The sequence below is a fragment of the Symphalangus syndactylus genome, chromosome 9, assembly GCF_028878055.3.
Source record: "Symphalangus syndactylus isolate Jambi chromosome 9, NHGRI_mSymSyn1-v2.1_pri, whole genome shotgun sequence".
NCBI lineage: Eukaryota > Metazoa > Chordata > Mammalia > Primates > Hylobatidae > Symphalangus > Symphalangus syndactylus.
Window position 1 is genome coordinate 38,857,047 of NC_072431.2, and position 21,239 is coordinate 38,878,285.

General features: G+C 34.4%; 1 protein-coding gene across 3 annotated transcripts in view; it reads left to right on the forward strand.

Moving 5' to 3' along the window:
* KCNH7 (potassium voltage-gated channel subfamily H member 7) overlaps window positions 1-21,239 on the forward strand; it is a 475,937-nt gene that overhangs the window by 319,874 nt on the left and 134,824 nt on the right. For 2 of the 3 annotated variants that reach the window (XM_055291948.2, XM_055291949.2), the window contains exons 4-6: window positions 7,353-7,781; window positions 12,580-12,600; window positions 20,572-20,786. In XM_055291948.2, the coding sequence (XP_055147923.1) occupies window positions 7,353-7,781; window positions 12,580-12,600; window positions 20,572-20,786 (665 nt within the window). The remainder of the gene's footprint in view (window positions 1-7,352; window positions 7,782-12,579; window positions 12,601-20,571; window positions 20,787-21,239) is intronic. The other variant, XM_055291950.2, reaches the window with a different exon arrangement.

The window sequence follows — 21,239 nt, forward strand, 5'->3', positions numbered from 1 at the left end:
CTGTGTTTGCTTTCATTCCCAATCCCCTCTCACTGAGATATTTTAACCCTAAGAGGCTGAAAGCAGTCCACCATCTTGTCCTGTCTTCTGCCCTATCTCCCTTATCCGAATTCATGTTTCTTGCTTCTTTGCTCATGTGATGACCCAGCCAGATCACAAGCAGTGTCCCTCAGATATCGTCAACATTTGTGAACATATTTATGGGAGTGCTGTTTTGCTGCTGCAGCTCCTATAATTGTTCTCATGCCTTGCTACAGCACTGACTTCCTCCAACCTCCACTTACTGCCTTTAACTCATAACTTACAGATTCCAATTTGGTCCTATCCTCACTGCTCACTATAAGATCTTGCTTTTTCTTTGGTATCTAATACCCTAGGAAATGTCACAGGATTCTTAGTCTTTCATGGCATTACCGATTGGATGGGCTCCTTTAAAGAACCTCATATCTAGCTTCAAGTTTACTAGGTCAGTAGACTCCCTGGTGATCTTTTGTTATCACTGACACCAGGCCTGTGCTGGCTACAGTGGCCCATTTGTCACCCACTAATCAGAGTAGCCACTTGGCCAAAACTGAGTTCACATTGAACGATAATCTTTCCCGGTCTAGCTGCTATCTACATCATTCTTTGACAATATTCTGAGTTGTTCCACCAGCTCATAGGCAACGTCATATACCTTCCTACATGTGTAGGAGTAGGAGTAGGAGAGACTCATGTCCTTGCAGGATCCCTCTATGAAAATTTTCTTCCTAAAAAGAAAAGGCAGCTATGTTAGTCATTATCTCTGTTTATCCCACCAAATTTTTCTTCTCTCTCTGATTCAGGAGTTAAAGTCGTGTTTCTCTGCAAATCCAGGGTTATGTGGTTGGAGAAAATTCTCACACTGATTTTAAGGCTTCAAATTTAATGTCAGGCTTGTAAGTACTCTGACATTAGAAGGATACACAGATACCAATTCACACATCCTTATTTTGTGTGATAATTGCTGATTGTAGGCTTAATTCTGATCATAATTTTTTCAGGCCAAAAGATGGCTATATTTCTCTCTCTGTACTGGACACTGTGGCCCTAAGCCCAGACATCTTCCTTAGGGCTGAGACAGCCCAGCTGCTGGAAATATCAGCTGTTCTGGGTACACTGCTGCCCCTCCCTGGAAATTGTGGTTTAAGGCAGGAAACTACCTTACCCAGCATTATGGCCTTTCCGGTGGTGTGGCTTTAACCAGTGACTGGTAGATATGGATGCAAAGGCCAGGTACCCTGGCTTCAATTTGGCAGAACTCTGAAGGGGCTATCCCTGCATTTGAGCTCCAGGAGGACTGGCCAATTCTTCAGCTCCATTTGAAAATCAGTTTAACTTCCTCCTCTTAATCCTGCCTTTTTAACAGACATAACCCATGAGAGTACTCCCACAATAAGCCTTTTCACAATCCACTTTCAGGAATCCAATCTAAGATACCCTCCCACCACCCCAACCATTTGTGAGGGGACAGATCTCTGCTTATGGCCTTTACAACAAACCTCACTTTACTCCCCATACAGATCCTCTCCTATTTCACCATGGTCTCTAATTTGCTTGGCTACTTGAGCTTAAGTTTCTCTCTACTTTTCAGTCCATAAATCAACCTAGCAGAACTAAGCAGGAATAAACTGCTTCTAATTATATTTAATTGGGTTTTTGCAGTAAAAATATGACATAATCAAGGTTCTAAGAATTTATAGAAATGATGAAAAATTGAGTGAGGGAAATGATTGGAAATTTGCAGTTGTATTGTGAGAAAAATCAATGATTGAAAATAGATGGATAATTTTGCAGAGATTTTTGTTTTTCCACAAGAAAATGATTATTTCTAATATCCCTATATGTAGTCTTAAGTTAGAAGAATAGGTTGAAGTCAAAAGTGAGTGTAATAGTTTTGTTCCAAGCTGTAATAGATGAGAATCAATTCACACAGGAAAGAAGTGGGGAGAGAGAGAGAGAGAGAGAGAAAGAAAGAGAGAGAACATAGTAGCAGCAGATTGGTGAGGTCTTCTCAAACTGGAAAACTTTAGTAAAGCCAATTTCTAAAGCCCCATTACCATGGGAAATAGCTTATAAATGTAGTTGTTATCATTATAATTTTATGAGAAATGTGACTAGCACAAATATGTAAGCAAATAAATTTAAAACTAAAAGGAATATCAAGAGTCAACTAATCTTAGGGGATCTTAAGGGAGGCCAATGTTGAAGGGCTTTGGTTGGAGAAGGGTGAGTTAGTTATTCAACTTCTGAAATCATAAGCAAAATTGTGTGTATGCATTTGTCTACGTTTATTTCAAAGAGAAATCAGGATTTTCATTAGATTCTCATGTAGATATTTATGACCCAAGAAAACACCAAAGCTTGGGTAAAACTAAAACTAGTCAAGGAAACTGCTGTTTTATGTAACCTGACATTAATTTTCTGTATGAATTTGGCAAAATATTTAACATTTTTGCATGTATAGATTAAAGTGATAATTATAGACTTTTCACAGAGAAAGATGATGGGAATATCTATGTTTTCTTGGTTAAGAACTAAGAAGTTGTTAGTTACATATGCCAGGATTGATGAAGATGCAGCCTCTAAATTTATATTCAGCATCTTCACAAAAATGACATGTCCTGAGAAAGACATTATAGTAGTAGTTAATTATAACTACTATAATTATATTCATGTATATTAACAACTATATGCCTTCTTAGATGAAAAGGATGTGTTTAAACAAAATTATAATCATGTAAGTAGTTTACCAGTACTTGTGATTCTTTCTGGAAATGTGTAAAAGCGTGTGCAAAACTTTATTCTGTTTCTCTTATTTCACATTTATTGAGCATTATAGTAAATAGGTTAAATAGTATCTATTTTAATTATTCAAGTTAGAAATCAAATATAATAAAATCTGAAGACTTAATTTACAAGGATGATTTTCAGTGTTAAGATCCATAACAGGATTACACACTCATCTATGTTTTATATTTCATGCCTGAAAGTGCTAGCTAGCATTGAGCAAAATTCTCAATGTGCATTCTTTCCGGATGAACTACAGTTAGACAACTAAATCTGTAATGCAATATAACATGGTCCTATTAACCTAGTGATGCAGAAAAGACCATCTGTACCACACTGGATATGACTAAACTATAGGAATAAACTAAATGCCTATGTAGTAATTAATTTAAGAAAGCCAGTGAATTGTTTTTTAACGGAGTACTGTAAAGTAAATAATGAAAAATTAATAAAAGTAGTCATTGACTTTCAATGCATCATAATAAGCTTGCAGAATTGATTTGTAAACTGCTTTAAAACTCAATTTCATGTGCATTAAAGACTAATCAAATGACTTCAATGCAGTTCACTGATTTTCAGCTTGGCAATTTACTTGAGCATATAAAAGTTATTAGTAGAGATATGTAAGAATGCTTGCAAAACAGTTGTCACGATGCACTGTTACTTAATCTTATTTGCACAGATTGGTTACTCGTATCTTTGTCTTATTAATCTAGAGTTTAATGTTGAATGTACTTGTGGTTTGTCTGTACATTGTCATGTCTTTTACCACAGAGAGAAGTAGTAGAATGATGGTTACCAGAGGATAGGAACGGTAGTAGGGTAGGGAGTGGGGGATAAAGTGGGGATGGGTAATGGGCACCAAAATACAGTTAGATAGAAGGAATTAGGTCTGGTGTTTGGTAGCACTTTAGAGCAACAATAGTTAACAATAATTTATCGAGTATTTCAAAATAACTAAAAGAGTAGAATGGGAATGTTACTGACACAAAAAAATGATAAATGCTTGAGATGATGCACATCCCAATTACACTGATTTGATCATTACAAAATGTATTCTTGCATCAAAAATCACATGCACTTCATAAATATGTACAATTATATATCCATAATAATTAATAATAAAAATGTTTAATTCTTTTGCAATGATTTGTATCACTATTAACTGCTAGACCACAAATGAAAGCTTATAATAATAAATTGGCCTTCTTAAATTCTCAAATTTTCTTTAACAGGTATTTTACATAAACTTTATCAATGAGTTAAATCAAGTAGAGAGGACATGGTATAGAGTTCACCATTTTCCATGAACTATTGAGTTCTACTCAATCAATATTTTTTGTTAAATATCAGTGAGTACAATTCCAGGAGGTTAAGATTCTCTAATTATTATGGCCAGAGCAATTAAATATTCTAGTTTTCCTACAGTCAAAATTGAGCACATTCTGAGTTCAGTTTAGAATCTGTTTGTGAAAATTCATTTACCATGCCAAGTCATTCAGTCAGAGCTTGGACTCCATGGTAAGTAAGCAAAACAGCCTGGGGCCCTGCTCTTCTGAGGCCTATAGTCCAGTCATGGAAAAAACATTAAACAGAAAATCAACAAGTGCATAGTTATTAACTGTGGTGAAAGCTATGAAAGGGGTGGTAACCTGTTCAGAAAGAAGGAAAAGCTTCCCCATGAAATCACTTTGGTGCTAAAATCTAAAGGATAAGCTCAGTAGGTGAAGTAAAAAGGATAAACAGAAAGAAGCCATGAATCTGAAAGAAGCACAGACCTCCAGGGGAATTAAAATTCCATATGACTGGGTTCTAGAGAGCAAAGAACAGAGATGAAGCTGCAGGATGGAGAGTTTTGTCATCCATCCCCAAAGAGAAAGTTATTGGTAGCAGGGGAGGACAGGGGAAGGGTGGAATTGTGCAATAGTTTACAAGATCATATATTAATTTTTCTTTCTTTAGAGATAGGGTCTCTCTCTGTCACTTAGGCTGGGGTGCAGTGGCTCAATCATAGCTCACTGTAGCCTCAAACTCATAGGCTCAATCTATCCTCCCACTGCAGCCTTCTGCTCGGACTACAGGCATACGCCACCATACCTAGTTTTTTGTTTTTTTTTTTTCTGTAGGGACGGGGGTTCTTGCTATGTTGCCCAGATTCACCTCAAATGCCTGACCTCAAGAGATCATTATGCTTTTTCTTCACAAAGTGCTGGCATTACAGGCACAAGCCACTGTGCCATCCTCTGAATTTTTTCAAAGATAAAAATTATTATTTTTAAGGATGGACAATAATGGTACAAATGTGAAGGGTGATAGCATTTTCTTGCAAGAAATTATGTGAACCAGTATAGTAGCTAGGAAATATGTAGGAGCAGTGAAGATGAGACAAATGAAAACAGATATTCAGGAGGTGAAATGAATACAATTAAGGGATTGATATTAATGGAATATTGGGGATGAGTGGAAGAGAGAGAATAGTATCTAGAATGGTCCTCAAGTCTCAGGCTTTTATGACTGGATGGATTGTGATGCCATTCACTAAAAAAAAAAAAAAAAAAAAAAAAAAAAAACCTGGGCTTGGAGGGTCAGATTATGAAACTGGACTTGTTATAAGATTTTAAGGTGTCTTTCAAGTGGAGAGGTTGATGAATCTATTAGATATACAGGTTTGGAACACAGAGGAGAGGTCTAGGCTGGAGATAAATATTTAGGAGTCATTGGACTGAAGACAGAATTGAATATTTGCATGTAGAAAAAAAGCATCCACTGGGAGAGTATACTCAAAATGGAGATATGTTTGTGAGTTTTGAGAGTGTTCTTCCATGTTTTAGAAGCATCTTCAGTGCATTGAGGAAAAGTTCATAGTAAATATATTAAAGATAATGGTATCTATGACATTTAAATAATATAAGAAAGTAGTTAATATTGCAGCCCAAAGATTTAAGTTGACTGACCATAAGGTCAGTGTGTAATTGTAAAGCCACGGATAATGTGGACCTAGACTACTGTGGGGACAATAAAAATGACAATCTTTGCATTTTCTTGTAAATCATACTTAGAGAAGCTTTGGCTCACAGATTATTGTTTGGATGCTTTCTCGTATGTTTTTATGTTCTTTAAGGAGTGGAAGTTTTACTTTATTAGTTTTTTTAGTTTATAAACAAATTCATGCTTGACATAAAAAAAGGTATATAAAGAGGAATGCATACATTATATCTCCCTACTTCCAAACCCACCCACTGAGCTATCAACATTAAAAGTTTGAAGCTTTTATATGAAGAAATAATAAGCTTTTGTTTTTGATGAAAATTATGTGAACACATGGATTTTAAACTTGCTTTTTTTACTTAACATTATATATGAGCAACCTTTTAAAGAATATAATAGGATTCCAAATAATAAAAATGCCATAATTTATTCAGTAATTCTCCTTCTAATGGATAATCCAATTGTTTCTAGTTTTTATGCCTTTGCAATATCCCATATGTGGATTGCTGAGTCAAAATAAATGTATATGTTTTTTTCATTTTAATAGATATTGTCCAAAGACTTTCCAAAGAGTTTGCAGCAATCTGCAATCCCACCACCAAAATGTCAGAATGCTCCCCAGCATTCTTTGCCAGCACTACATGTTATGCTTTCTTTCATTTACTGCAAAATTGAAGACTAGAAAAATTATATCCTCTTGTTTTACTTTGCAGTTTTTACTACTAGTGAGTTTATATACCTAACAATTAAACTTTAATATTTTAATGTTATATTTATTAGTTAATATTTTAATTTTTAACATCAGCTCTTTAAAGTTTATATTTAGTTGTCCTTCTGTGCATCAGCCACTCTGAGATATATAACATTATATGCCATACTATCCAATTTTGGAGCAAAAAAAAAACAGGAAACAGGAAAAAGAAATCTTTACAAGTACAGTACATTGCTCTTTTAAACCAAAAGTCTTTAAGAATTCCAGATGGAATGATAAACCTCTCATACACAGTTGACCCCACTTTTCACACCCAAACTCGACTCACAATATTATTCAATACAAATATTCTAAATATGCAAGATCTATTCTTTACCTCACCTCGCTTCCTTCCTGCCTGCCCCAACACATTAGCCCCCCATCACCCACACACGTACATAGGCTATACTCACTCCTGTGTCTATCCCTGGACTTATGATGCCTTAGGTCATATTTTCTTAAAACTCTGTTCATCCTTCAATTTCTCTAGAAAAGTGGATGTAGAGTGGATGCATGTTTTTATTTTATTAAAGCTAAAAGTCTCCTGTCATCCAAATACTTTTATGTCACTGGTGTGGATCTAATCATCAGAAATATGATAAAATTATTTACTGTTTTCTTGCTACTTATGTCATACTTCACACTGGTCTCAGAGAAGTTTTCCATAATATCCCCTATTCCAACTATAACCATTGATTCATAATTATTTTTACATGGTGTTTAAATATGAGTAAACAATGTCTGTTTTTGTTACAGGATATATCATTTGCCTTATAATAATGCTCTCTCCTGTCTCCACTTATAGGGAAATTTTTCGGGTTCAAATTCCCTGGTCTGAGAGTTCTCACTTACAGAAAGCAGTCCTTACCACAAGAAGACCCCGATGTGGTGGTCATCGATTCATCTAAACACAGTGATGATTCAGTAGCCATGAAGCATTTTAAGTCTCCTACAAAAGAAAGCTGCAGCCCCTCTGAAGCAGATGACACAAAAGCTTTGATACAGCCCAGCAAATGTTCTCCCTTGGTGAATATATCTGGACCTCTTGACCATTCCTCTCCCAAAAGGCAATGGGACCGACTCTACCCTGACATGCTGCAGTCAAGTTCCCAGCTGTCCCATTCCAGATCAAGGGAAAGCTTATGTAGTATACGGAGAGCATCTTCAGTTCATGATATAGAAGGATTCGGCGTCCACCCCAAGAACATATTTAGAGACCGACATGCCAGCGAAGGTATGTTTGATTTTTTTAAAAAATGGAAACATATATATATGGATAATAAATGATTATTTGCATATTGTTTTAAATTTCAACAATAATCTCTACATTAGGGAAAGAAATGTGATTAAAGGCTATTAAAAACCTGAGTCCTACACTCAGAGTTGTTACTGATTTCCTCTTTGAACCATAGTGAGTAATTTAGTGTCTTCTGGCTTCTTTATCTGTATTTCTGAAATAGTATGATAACCATTATCTGCCTACCACATGGAGTGTTAATTAATTAATGCTTATTATAACATGTGCTTAGGTGATGAACACTATCATCTCAAGCATAATTAATTTTGCTGCATTTAGCAAATGATCATGCCCTGGGAAGAAAGAATTTGTGCCATCAGAGGGCTAGTTCATTGACCGACTCTTTCCAAAGGGAGCAGCATAGGAACTGTGATGTACTGAGTGATCAGAAAGCTGTAAGCTGACAGGGGTGCAAGGTACGTAGGAAGAAGGGGAAAAATTTAAAGGGAAAAAAATCTTGAAAGTCCTGATCTCAACCAAAATCAACTTGAAAAGCAAATCAGAATTTATTTCTCCCTGGCCTCTTTATGTTCACATTCTTACATTAGCCAGTAGTGAAATTAAGGATACTTAAAAGGCAATGGCAGAAACAATTTATCATGAACATGGTAATTGATAACATCGGTTAAGTACTTACTGTGTCTGAGGCAATGTAAATGCTTGACACACATTAAGTCTCATTTTACTCTCATAAGAAACCCAAATTAGGAATCATTTTTAAGCCCTATTTAGTAAGTGAGGAAACAGAGGCTTAACTATGTTAAATAAATAACATAAATAACTAGACTAAGGTTACAGAGCTAGTCAGTGTCAGAGCCTGGCTTCAAACGCAGGACTGCCTGTCTCCATAGTCTACAATCAAATCCATGCAATCTTTTTCCTCCCTCACTCCTGCTCCTCCATGAAACCTTGCCATAGGAGGAGTCTGTTGAATCTCTTGACTTTCCCCAAGGAGTCTGAGAATCAATGTTCCTGGCATGGGTACATCAGATCCACTTTTCAGATTCCCATAGATTTGGGTTCTTGAGAGACCTGCTGTCCAGGCTGCTGCTAGTTTTGTCTTTAAAACATTGATTCTTAGTGTGAGGTGTTAGGCACTTTGTCAGCTGATCACACTTATTTTTCCAGCCTTATTTCTAGCCCCAGCAAGACTCCCCTTCCTACTACATACTCTATTCTACACCTGCACAGATATAATTTGCCTTTTCCCAAAAATGTAACATGTTTTCTTGCTTCATTACTTTGTTATGCCTGGAATACTCTTCCCCACTTTGTCTCTCCTTACACTACCACTCAGCAGCAGGGACACATTTCCCCCTTCCCAAACCAAAAGAATTAAATCATTTCACACTCGAGTGTGCAAACCAATATTTACACATAGTGTAGCATGGATTGCATTTTATATTTATTGTGTATTATATGTCTATCATTCTTGTCAGATACGTAAGCAAACAATTATGTTGCTGTGAGCTCCTTCAACATAGACACTCTGGCATAGTGAGCTCTGCACCCTTAGTATCTAGCACAATTATCTACTTCATGGCAGATACTCGATAAATATTGGTGTGACATTGAGAAGACCATGTGATGTTGAGAGGACTGTGCTTGTGAGTTCTGTTTCAAAATCATGCAGATTAGAAAATAATGAGTTTTCTGCTCCATCATACTCTGAAGTTAAATGAAGTCTTAGGAGTAAATCATATAGAGGATCTTTATCTAAAGGACACCATGAAGTAGAGAAGGCAAAAGAGGTGAAAGGAAGAGTTAGCAGGAAAAAGTTCAAAGAAAGATAAATCAATAGCTCAGAAAAAGATACAAGAGCAATTAGCACATCTATTTTAATCTCTGGGCCAAAGAAGGTCAGAGGGAAAAAAGAAAATACAAGCCCAATTCCCAAATTGGATAATCATCTAAGGCCCTATCCCATTTAGTAATGGTAGGCTCAATATTTTCTGACAGAATGAAACTGCTAGAATTTGATATTTGATCAGTGTGTCCTGTGGCTAAACAGCAACAATAAATTAAATATGGTAATTCAAATGACCAGCATATGTTTTAGCTAGTTTAGTTAGTGTAGTCACTTTTAGCAATCATACTGACTTTTCAGAAATTGCCATTTCAGAGATTCCCTAGAGAGATCCTGACTTCTATAATAACAGTGGTATAGTAAAATTCAAAAACAACAAATTTGAAAATCAAACTGATACATAATCAGTGCATTGTACTGACTTAGCCTGTGTTTGGACAGTGGTGCTGAGTAGTTTAGATTAGATTTCTTGATTTAACTTCATTGTTTTTAATTTATATGATATCCATTTAGTGCACAGTTACTGATACAATTATGAGAAAGAATGATTTCATATTTTTGGATTTCTCAGTACAGGTACTATACATAAACATTTGGTGCTAAGATCATCCTCGATTTTTCTCCCTCACCCAAAGTAAGCTGTTTTCAAAAAAAATATTACTTTCTTACAGATTATGCTGGAGTCAACATGTGACTATAGATTGATAAATTCAGAGGGTATTTTATACTTCATCTTTAGAGCAATTTTAGCTACAAAATCACTGATTAGCAAAAAAGAAACTATACTTCCTAAGACTTTATAATTTGGTATATTTTAGCAATAGAGCCGTTGATAAGGAAAGATGGAAAACTTTTATAAGTGATTTTAGTTTTATGAATTCATGTAACTGATTAACAGGTGAAATCATGCACAAGATTTCAAAGTCTGATTGTTTTCTCCTCATTCAAATCAATAAAAATGTTCTCCTGTACAGGCTATCTTCACAGAACTTTAAATATTTTGCAGATATATTAATGAATAATATTTTACCTTATCCTCTCATTTAATCCACATTATCAAGTACCTTAGAACCATACTTTTCAAACCATCTTTGATGAAGAACTAGAATTTTGTTTTCTAATTAATTCATCACTGACCAATACATTTGTGAAGTCAATAAAAATGTACTACTATGAAAATAAAATGTAAAAAATAGACACAAAATATAAACCCCAATTGTTTTACTATTAGATTAATCAGAGATTAAATTACTCTGCCAAACTGCTGCAAAAGATTCTAAATATTTACTCCAATTTCTGTACTTGGCATTGTCATGGAAGAATAACAAGCAGATCTCAGCTAAGACCAGTGCACAAGCCACACTCTGCCTTGGAAGGTCAAAGCTGTAATAACTATATAATGTAATGTTTTATTAGTTTTCTTGGAATTGGTAAATCTTTACATATAATTTTTAGGTTTGATAAGTACAGTTATAATTTATAACTACTTGCAAGCAGTTGTTACTTTACTAATGGTTTTTGGACCCAGCTTCCGATAGAGCACATTCATTCTGAGTAATCAAGATCTCTTCCACTATCTCTATTTGTTTTTTGTGATTCTCTCAAAGAGGAAAGGGAGTTGTCATCTAAGGCCACAGTTTTATTAGTATATCTTTGTCCAATGCAATGTCTACGAGCAATTCAATATATCACACTCTTAGAATTATTTCAGTTGTAAGCTTTAAAATTATTATGATATATCCCAAGATTTTAAATGGGCACGTTGTTAGCATAGATATCAACAAAATGCTGAACAGATTTTTCAAATCTTGGATATGTTTGAATGGTTTTGATATGACAGTGACATTTATTTTAAGCTTGTGTGTTTCATAGCTAGTAAATGCATATTTTGTTAGTGGCAAGTATGCCACATTTAGATAGCTGATCTCAAAATAAATCTGAAAATATTTAATTTAGATTTTAAAAGAGCCCATTTTATTACAAATCAAAATTTTCAATATTCTAGTAATTACACTGAATTCATTGTGACAACATTAATAAAAATGTTTACATTTTTAAAAACAATCTAATCTTTCATTTACTTCTTGCAATTATTTTTGCCTAAGAATGACTCTTTGAGTTACATTTGCTATTTTTAAAATATATATTGAAGAACATTTGGAGAAGGACAGTTAATAAAATTGTGATTCATAATGTAAGTTGGAGCCAGGCAGAGTGGAGCCAGGCAGACTGGTGTGGTTGTAGTCCCAGCTACTAAGGAGGCTCAGGCATGAGGATTCTTGAGCGTAGAAGTTCAAGTCCATCCAGAGAGATATAGCCAGAACTTGTCCTGAAAGGAAGGAAGGAAGGAAGGAAGGAAGGAAGGAAGGAAGGAAGGAAGGAAGGAAGGAGGGAGGGAGGGAGGGAGGGAAGGAAGGAAGGAAGGAAGGAAGGAAGGAAGGAAGGAAGGGACGGAGGGAGGAAGGAACTGTTATCTTAGAAACATTTTCCTTATTAACATACTAGGTTAAATTATATGCAAAAAAACACTTAACATGCAAAATGTGGAGTCTTCCTTTGAGTATAATCTAAGTGATAGTTGAGGAGACACTAAAATTGGCTGTTGACAAGGTTGAAAGTTTTGTCACAACTGCAGCAGCTAGGGAAGTCTATTTCCAAACTGTCATAATTATAAAATCTGTACTTTGGAATCCATTTAAATTGAGATAAATGCTTCACATATTTAAGTAAGAATGTATATTATGACAGATACTATTTAATACATGCATGTTACTTGGTGGAATAGTACACAATGTTAATTTCAATTAAAGAGAAATTTTGCATCATATTCTGATTTCTCCGTTTTTATACAGGTAATTCAGTGTATATAATGTAATTTTAGTCTTCTTTTTATATTTCTCTTTTTTTATCCTTATGTGCTCAAAACAGACAATGGTCGCAATGTCAAAGGTAATGTACAAACTCAAATTTCACCATCTGATGTTCAACGTGCCCCTTTACTTGGCATGTTAACTTGCCTGCTGTATGCCCTGTTCAATGCAACATCTTCATGCTGCCCTTAGCTATTCGGGGTGCCTGGTGGAGACATCATGGCTTGATTTTGCTACAGACATTGTTATTTCTCTGCTGTGTCACCAAAATGATCATGAGCTCCTTTTGCCTGCAAGAATGATAAGCCTAGGTTGACAATGAATACTTCCTAAATATTTAAATCACTTGGAAAAACACAAATATCAAGCTAAATATATTCTGATGTGAGAGACACAAAAGCCTATTTCAGGAAAACAAAAATTTTGTGTGTAAGATTAAATAAGCATCACTTCACTTGTTCCTCTTTTGTTTCCTCAAAACTAGTTTCACGTTCCTGGATGGCAGGGGGTATGGTTTTCAGCTTACTGTAGTAGTAAACTATATATGCATGATAGTTGTTTTCTATTTTTCTCTATTATATTTTAATCATTTTAATTTTGTTCTCTATTAGTCTGAAATCACTGGCATAACCTACAACTACCATAGGGTTATATTTAACTGGGAATACTCTGGATAAATTTGGATTGGGCTGAAAATTTGAAATTCACTTCTGTTTTCTACTATATCATAGTAGATACAAGGATCACAAAATATAATAACCATATTATTATCATCAAATTGAAAACCATTGGGATTTGGTCTTTCAACATAGGCCATGCATGCTGCTGTGGGTGTGCAAATGGTGATTGTGACTTATTTTGTGCATGTGTGTTGCATGAACACGTCTCCACCAGTAACCGTCATTACTTAGAATTCACTGTTTTGACCACTCTCTCCTATATGTCACTGGTACACTGACCACTGTGCAATTTTGTATATTGATTTCTCAATTGCTTCCCTAAAATAATTCAGAGCTGGTGATGGTTATGAATGAATTAATAGCACTAGGGAGCAAAGATGTTTGGTCAGCAACCTAGTGAGATTTGAAAATCAGGGAAATTATGGCAGTATCTCCCCAAACCCACCCCAATTTTATTTTGTAAGCACTTTAAAAGGGTCTATGCAGGTTGACCCCAATAGTGGGATGGGATTTCACCTACATCATTGTTCTTTTTTTTTTTTTCTTTTGACCTGTCCACTGTGATTTCTAAAAGGGAGCAAATTAGTGTCAACTGTGTGTTGTGGTTTGCATTGACATAATTCAGAATGTAACCTCAAGAAGCAGGATACAGATAGTTCTTGCCAACTAGCTTTAGGATTTAACAATTAGCAGTAAATTAGTAGGCATTAATTAATTTTCTAGTGATTTTTAAATGTAGTGCTAAATGAACCTAATTTTTCTCAACAAATAGAAAATTGGACTTGTTTAACTTTCAAACTACTAGTTCACATATATGTCAAAGTACAGCTATTTTATTTTAGTGTCATAAAACAATTCATTTACTCTCCAGCCTTTTTTTCTCAACTCTCTCATTTTTAATAAGAGTCGTCTTTGAATAAAGATATACTTTATTTATTACATAGATTTCAGATTGTACATCAATTTTACGATCACAATTTAAAGTATATGGTAGAATCATCAAAGTCAGAATTTGGCATTACAAATCTCTAAACCATTGTAGAAAGTTTTCACATATTAATACTTAAGAAGTTATATCCCCAAATTGGAGAAAACATTTGCAAACTTAATTAAATCTAATGTAAATTTTCACTCGAAAGTTTTCATTACTTTTTTCAAGCTCTGGTTTTGAAAACTATTAACAATGTTTAAGTGTCTGCCTCTAAGATTTTTCACAAAGCCATTAACATTGCTAATTAGTTACAGGAACCCCCAAGTGTGCACTTTAAATTGTTTTGACTTTGCGTCTATACCAGATATAAATAAAAGACTAAAAATGCAGGTTTCTACACTGCTTTGTGTACAAAATGCATAATTATAATTAATTATTTCAATATTCAACCAAAAAACATTATTTTGGTTGAATTTAATTCTAATTATTTAATTCTGAATTAAATAAATAACTCAGGAAGTGTTGGTAATGTCTTCAACATCATCTGATTTATTCATGTCAGGTGAGGTATTGGCTAAGTACCTTGCAGAGGTGGTACATTTATCTCCAGAGGATGCCATTCTTTAACTTTCTCAGGAAGTCTGTGTTAGTGCCTGCTACACAAAGAGCTAACCTAAATCCTTCTTTCTGATATGTATTTTTTTCTCCTTCATCTATCTCTACTGGACAGAGATACTAGCTGACTACTGCTAATGATGATGCAATATCACAATAAAAAGACAGCAAATTGGTACCCTATCTTTTTCTAAAACTAATTTCCACTTAATCTTCTTAGGATCTATTTCGTTTCCCTTTAATAAATTTTCCTAGCATTCTGACTCCTTAAGCTAACATTTCAAAGTTCTTTGTTAAAAGTGTAAACCATTGTCAAAGAGTGGAAAAGTTATTTCAAATAAATTGCACTTCCTGCATATACATATGTATGTATTATAATTTTTTAACAACTTCTCTAATATGTGAGAGGGGTACCTAATCCTACCTCCATCACTCATATTTTAATTTTTACCTCAAACTTGGTGGCTTTTCTATTTTGCTTTATAAGTCATCAGTAAAAATCTACCTCACTTTCTCTACTTTGTAAATAAGTCGTAATACAATTTTGCCCCTTTAATGCTTCCACCTCCTTGTTATCTCAAGTAGCCCTGCTGCCCTCTGTCATTGGTGTGTTCCATTTCCAGTTAGTCTATGAATCTGTCGTATGACTCTGAAGTAAAACTACTTTCAACGTTTGTTACAGCTTTTATCTCCTCTCTAGCCTATATGACTCATAAACGAAATAAATTAATCTAATACAACTTGTTTCTCATAGGCTGCATTGTCCATTACCCAGTATCTTGTCATCTGATAAGGATTTGCAAATTGATTTTCAATGATAACAGTTTACTCCTGCAAATAATATGTCATGCACTGAAACAGACAATATGAAGAAAAATAATTTGATGATTACTTCTTATGCATCTTTCTAAGTGCTAAATTAGTTGCCTTATACTTATTGACAGTGTTCTTTTACAAAGTTTAATTATTAAACACTGCATTTGCATCTTCTTTCATGTTAAGTTGCTTCAGCAATTTGGGTTTTATTAGACTTTAGCTAAATAAACTCAATGCCCTAAGATATATTGTACAAATACCTGATGATTTAAAAACAACCTTTGTCTGTTTGGTTTCCTCCTTTCCTATCACATTTAGCACTCCAAAATGATTTTTTAAAGTAGCATTTTTTTTTAATCTATCAGATGCCCTTAGCTATATTTCCAGCACTATCTAAAAAAAATATATATTCTCCTTTAGCATCTCATAACTCATGGTAAATTTAAATAGCCTCATCATATAAATTTTAAATATCTTTAAAATTCTTCTCAGTTGTTGCTTTAGCCTCTAGCTTCATGTCTAAATGTAGGTATTTCTTTGTAGTTGGAAATTGGCCTACTTTATGTTTAATCAGACCCTTGAAATATATTAAAGCACTCTCCAGCTGTTGGTTTAGTCTACTTGGTTACCTGTTTTCCACCTTCTCCTAATATATTGAAAAATGTAACCTGGTCATCCATCTTGTAAATGCTTCTCTGAAGAACATCAAGTCCTCTTCTATGCTTTTGCGTTTTACATGACTTTCTATTGAATCTCTTATTTCCCTCTATTTCTCCCCATTCATTTCCTTTAAATTTATTTACTTTGTTTTTCAGGTTATTCTCCTTTCTTTCATTAGAATCCTAAATCCCATCTGTTCATGATCACTCAGTGAGGCTGCCTTTCACCTTTAAATCCTCAACCAAGGCCTCTCTGAATATAGACTTAGGAGGTAGGAAATCCTGCATTCTGGTCCTTTATTCTTATTCTTTTCTGCCCTCATATTCTGTCCGCTTAGGTTTACAATTGGTGAAATAAGGATATTGTTAATACCTACCTTAGTTGAAATGTTGAAATTTTTTTCATTTGCATTTAGATGGGCTTAGAGGAACCTAAGCCAACACTGATCATCTTGAAGACTCTAGAAGTCTTCTGCATTTAAACATCTGCTTTAAAATCAGTAGAAAGAAGCATAATTATCTTTTTTATACAGCATGAAATAAATTTTAAATGCCTTATCTAAGTAGCTTGCACAAGTTATTTTAAGTAATATTTTAAGTTTTGCTGAATTAATTAAAATATAGATTAAAAGAAAATGTGGATTAACTCTTTAAGACTAAGAGCCAAAAAAAAAAAAAAAACTCAGAATAGAGTAAGAGTTTAGAAGGTTTTTCCACCTGCAAATAAGAGAAGCTAAAATAGTGAATGCAATGAAGTTGCAAATTCTGAGGCCAAATTTGAGTATGACATTTTATCAACCAGTTTCTCAATCATATCAGATCCGATGTCTCCTTGTCTCAATAAATATTTCGTTGTACTCACTTTCCAATCCTGAAATGGAACTCAGAGATAATTTAACCTATTTATAAAATATCAACATGATTCCCTAACTGTAATATACAGGAGAAATAAAAGAAAAGCAGTTTACAATAAAATATTTATTTCAATATGTTAGTGTTCAAATATAACTGCACTAGAAAACATAATGCAATAATCAGACATATGAAGAAAACTTGGTTTTAAAAGCATTAAGTACATGAGAAAATATTCCATACAGGTACCAGATAAAATGGTACAGCAGGAGTATAGATGGGCAGCATAATCAAAACCACCATTGGAGTCAAGAATTATATCAGACTTATTTATACATGAATTTTAAAAATGGGAAGTAACTAAAATTTAATTATGATTAGTATACCAATATAAACTGAAGAGAAAATAAGGACGTATGGTATTCTTATAAATGAGCTAGCTCTTGCTTTTAATAGTAGTGTCAAAATGATACCTTCCGTGATATAATGCAATAGTAGTGAATTGCACAGAAGAAAGAAATCCCATTAGATGTCAGGGCATATATTCATCCTCTAATACATAAAAAAGATCCTGCAAACATGCTTTGTTATGTAATGAGAAATCGAAGATGTAATGGAAAATGAAATGACAATTGAGACATTATAGAGGAGTTGTGGCAGATCTCCAGGGAGTTTTGAGAATGAGACTGAAAACCAACAGCCAACCCAAAGACAAATAAATAATTACAAGTGTTTCATTTCTAAGAGACGGGTTCCTTTTCATAGTATCATATCATTTTACATATATAGGAGGATATTTATATAAAATATTTTTGAAGGAACTTTTATTAGTGTGATTTTGGTAATTTTCCGAAAATTTAATAATATTTGGTTCCAACACTGACAAAGAAGACTCAAATCTCTTAGCTTACATATTTGCAAATAACAGATCCAAACACAGATTGTAATCTAAACTCTGAAATTTTCTATTGGCTATTCAAATGCCACAAGGAGTGTAGCTCTAAGTGGCATAATTTTCCAAAATGATGAACAATTTCTGATAATGTTCTGAATAAAACAATATATATTCTTACCTCTACATGGATTATAGCTCTGGAAATTTCAATTTATATTAAAGTCATGGAAAAAAGCACATTGTGGTGTTTATATGTGAAACAGTTGGTTTTAAGGCTCAGTTCATGAATAAACAGGCTTTTCACCTGCATGAATGGCCTTGAGGCATGTAAGGCAATTCTTTAAGGCAGGAGGATTGTGATATTGAAATTCTTTCATAATTGTGACAACAAAAAATGCCCCCACAAATCTCCCCTAGAGTGAAATACTACCATAGTTGAAATCACATACTTATATAAGTGTAGCCAATTCAGTGGAGTTTATTGGAACGGGTCACAAGGGCAATTAAAGTAGATTAACAGTGTCTTTCTGTCTATTAACATTGTAGAATCTGTGATGACATCGATGATCCATGAATTTAGCCAAATTTTAAACCACTCTGTGGACAATTTGCTACAGAAATGCAGCATAGAGAAGGATGATACAGAAAGAGAGTGGAAAGATGAGCTTAAGGGTTTTGAATACAATTTAACTATATATTTGATCTCTGTTACCTATAATCTCTTAATAGCATCCCTGTTAAATAACCTAAGGAGTGAAAATATGACATTAGAGTTGGGGAAAAGACAATATCTAAGAAATCTGAAATCCTAGCATAATTTACAAATTGTAAATATTAAGATATGAAACCTAGAACTCAACTATAGAATGCTGCAGAAAGGGAAACACTATCCTGGTATGCATTACAATAAAATAAATCAGTGATGTGGGCTGGAGCCTTCCAAAACGACCTGAAGAATGGAGTTTTTGTCAGAGAACTATCTGAAGGCTAGATGAATTTGTTGCCACTATTGGCTTTCATTTCTATCTTTGTATAAATAGTAAAGAGAGTTAGGTTCTATATGCAAATGAGAACATACGAGGCAATAAATTCCTGGAGAGCTCATGACATTTTTCTTCTAGATGGACTTGGTCATCGTCATGGATAAGACTCAGGGAGTCAACAGAAATGCAGCTCAAGAAACACAGTATTTGTTAAATACATGAAAATTTATTAATATTACTTCAAACTTTTATAATAAACAAGGGTAAACTTTTATGAACAAGTGTAGTGTGATTTTCCCCCAGAGTGACTATGAACAAAATGATGAGCATTGATTTCTTAGTATTATATCTGACCCAAGTTGATTGATTGTTGTCCAAAATACAAAATCTTTGTCTAATTTTAAAATGTTTATACCTTGCTTGATGCTTAAAGTACATTTTGATCCCGAAAATGGGTTCACTTCATTTTGAACAGGGAAAAAAATAACAGAAGGCAACCATGCCGCCTAACAAGTTTATTGATGCAATTTGTATGTTTTAACCACTTCCTGGGGCACAAAAATAGCGAGCTCACGATTTTTATAAAATTCTCCCTGTTGTTAATTTCTAAGAGCTAAATAACAGTGTATGTAATATTGCTCATTATATAAGATACTTCTCAGAGAATTTCCTGATTCTCCATAAGCAACTGACAACAGAGTCATCCCAAAGGAAGATATAGCTCGTCAGTCTAATCCCTCAACAAAGAAACCAGGAGTCTTGCCACCTTGCCAAGTTATCTTTGTAGGAAAGATTTCGAGAAGTGACTAGGTATTATCAACCTCAGACATGCCCTATTACCTAGCTGCGGTCACTTCTATTATAAGTTATGTTTGCCAGAGCATTCTTCTTATGTGGATTTTATAGCACCCTTTTTTTTCTCAGAAAGTGGTCAAGACTTAAACATAAGTGAAAGAAAAAAAAAAAGGACCTAAAAATCCCACATATGATCCGAGAGTTTTCAATAGAGTACACACATTCACACAGAAATGGCCTTTCACCCTCTGCAGTTTTATCTGTAATTCCTTCATCTGGGTTTAACTCTTTCAGAAGCTCTGTGGAGCATCTCATATAGGTAGTGGAAACATATGAGGAGCCTAGATGGCTTGTCACTCCTCAGTGACACAGAGAGGGGAGTAACACAAATTGAAGCAGGGTATATAATCCATTTGGAAATTTCATGGCCAATATGACTTTAACCATAGGTAAGTCCTTCTTAAATAATCCTCAAATTACAAAATGAAATTTATAAGAAACTTTAAAGGTAGAATTTGACCAATAACAGAGAGTGTAGTTTTTTCTTTTATTCTAGCTTTTAATGAAAGAAACTAATTAACAGCTAAATCTGCCATTTGCTCTCTGGGTACACACTTAGAACCCAGTCTTATTCTCAGATACTCACATGCCATTCCATGTGGCCCAAGGTGACCCTAAGCCCTGTGTCCAGGTATAAGCTGGCTGCATTCAGTCACACTCAAATCAGGATCATATTGGTCAGGAATCATTAGCAGGGCATTCAGAACTCTCTTTCTTCTATATATTCTTATATTACTCTTACAAATACTTTCCACTTTTTTTAGGGCCTTTTAATCATATCAAGTCAAGCCTCCTGGGATCCACATCAGATTCAAACCTCAACAAATACAGCACCATTAACAAGATTCCACAGCTCACTCTGAATTTTTCAGAGGTCAAAACTGAGAAAAAGAATTCATCGCCTCCTTCTTCAGATAAAACCATTATTGCACCCAAGGTTAAGGATCGAACACACAATGTGACCGAGAAAGTGACCCAGGTAGGACACAATTTTCTTATCAATTTCAACTGTTTTAGAGGTTTGTTTCTGCACCATAAAACATGTTCTTTTTCTTATAAATGACTACCAGTAGAGGTAAGACATTTATTTGTACTCCTATTTATCTTGAGATGTTGGGCAACTCTCTAATATAACAGATTAATAAAGTTGTATACTATGATTTTATATATTACAAGACTAAGCAAAAATGGGCTAACATGGCATGGTTGCTCCCACTTTCGTAGAGGTTGTTAACCTGCTATTCGTCATGTTTGGACACTTATCGTTTGGATGCCAACTGTCACATTATTAAAACATGGTTTTTTAATATAATGGATGTGTCTGTTGAAGCTTTAGGGGACTAATTAGGGTTTGCTCTGAACTGTGGTATCCTTTTGCACTTACTCTACTAAATAGAGTCAGATCTAAGTCAGTTAACTTAGGGAAAAGAGC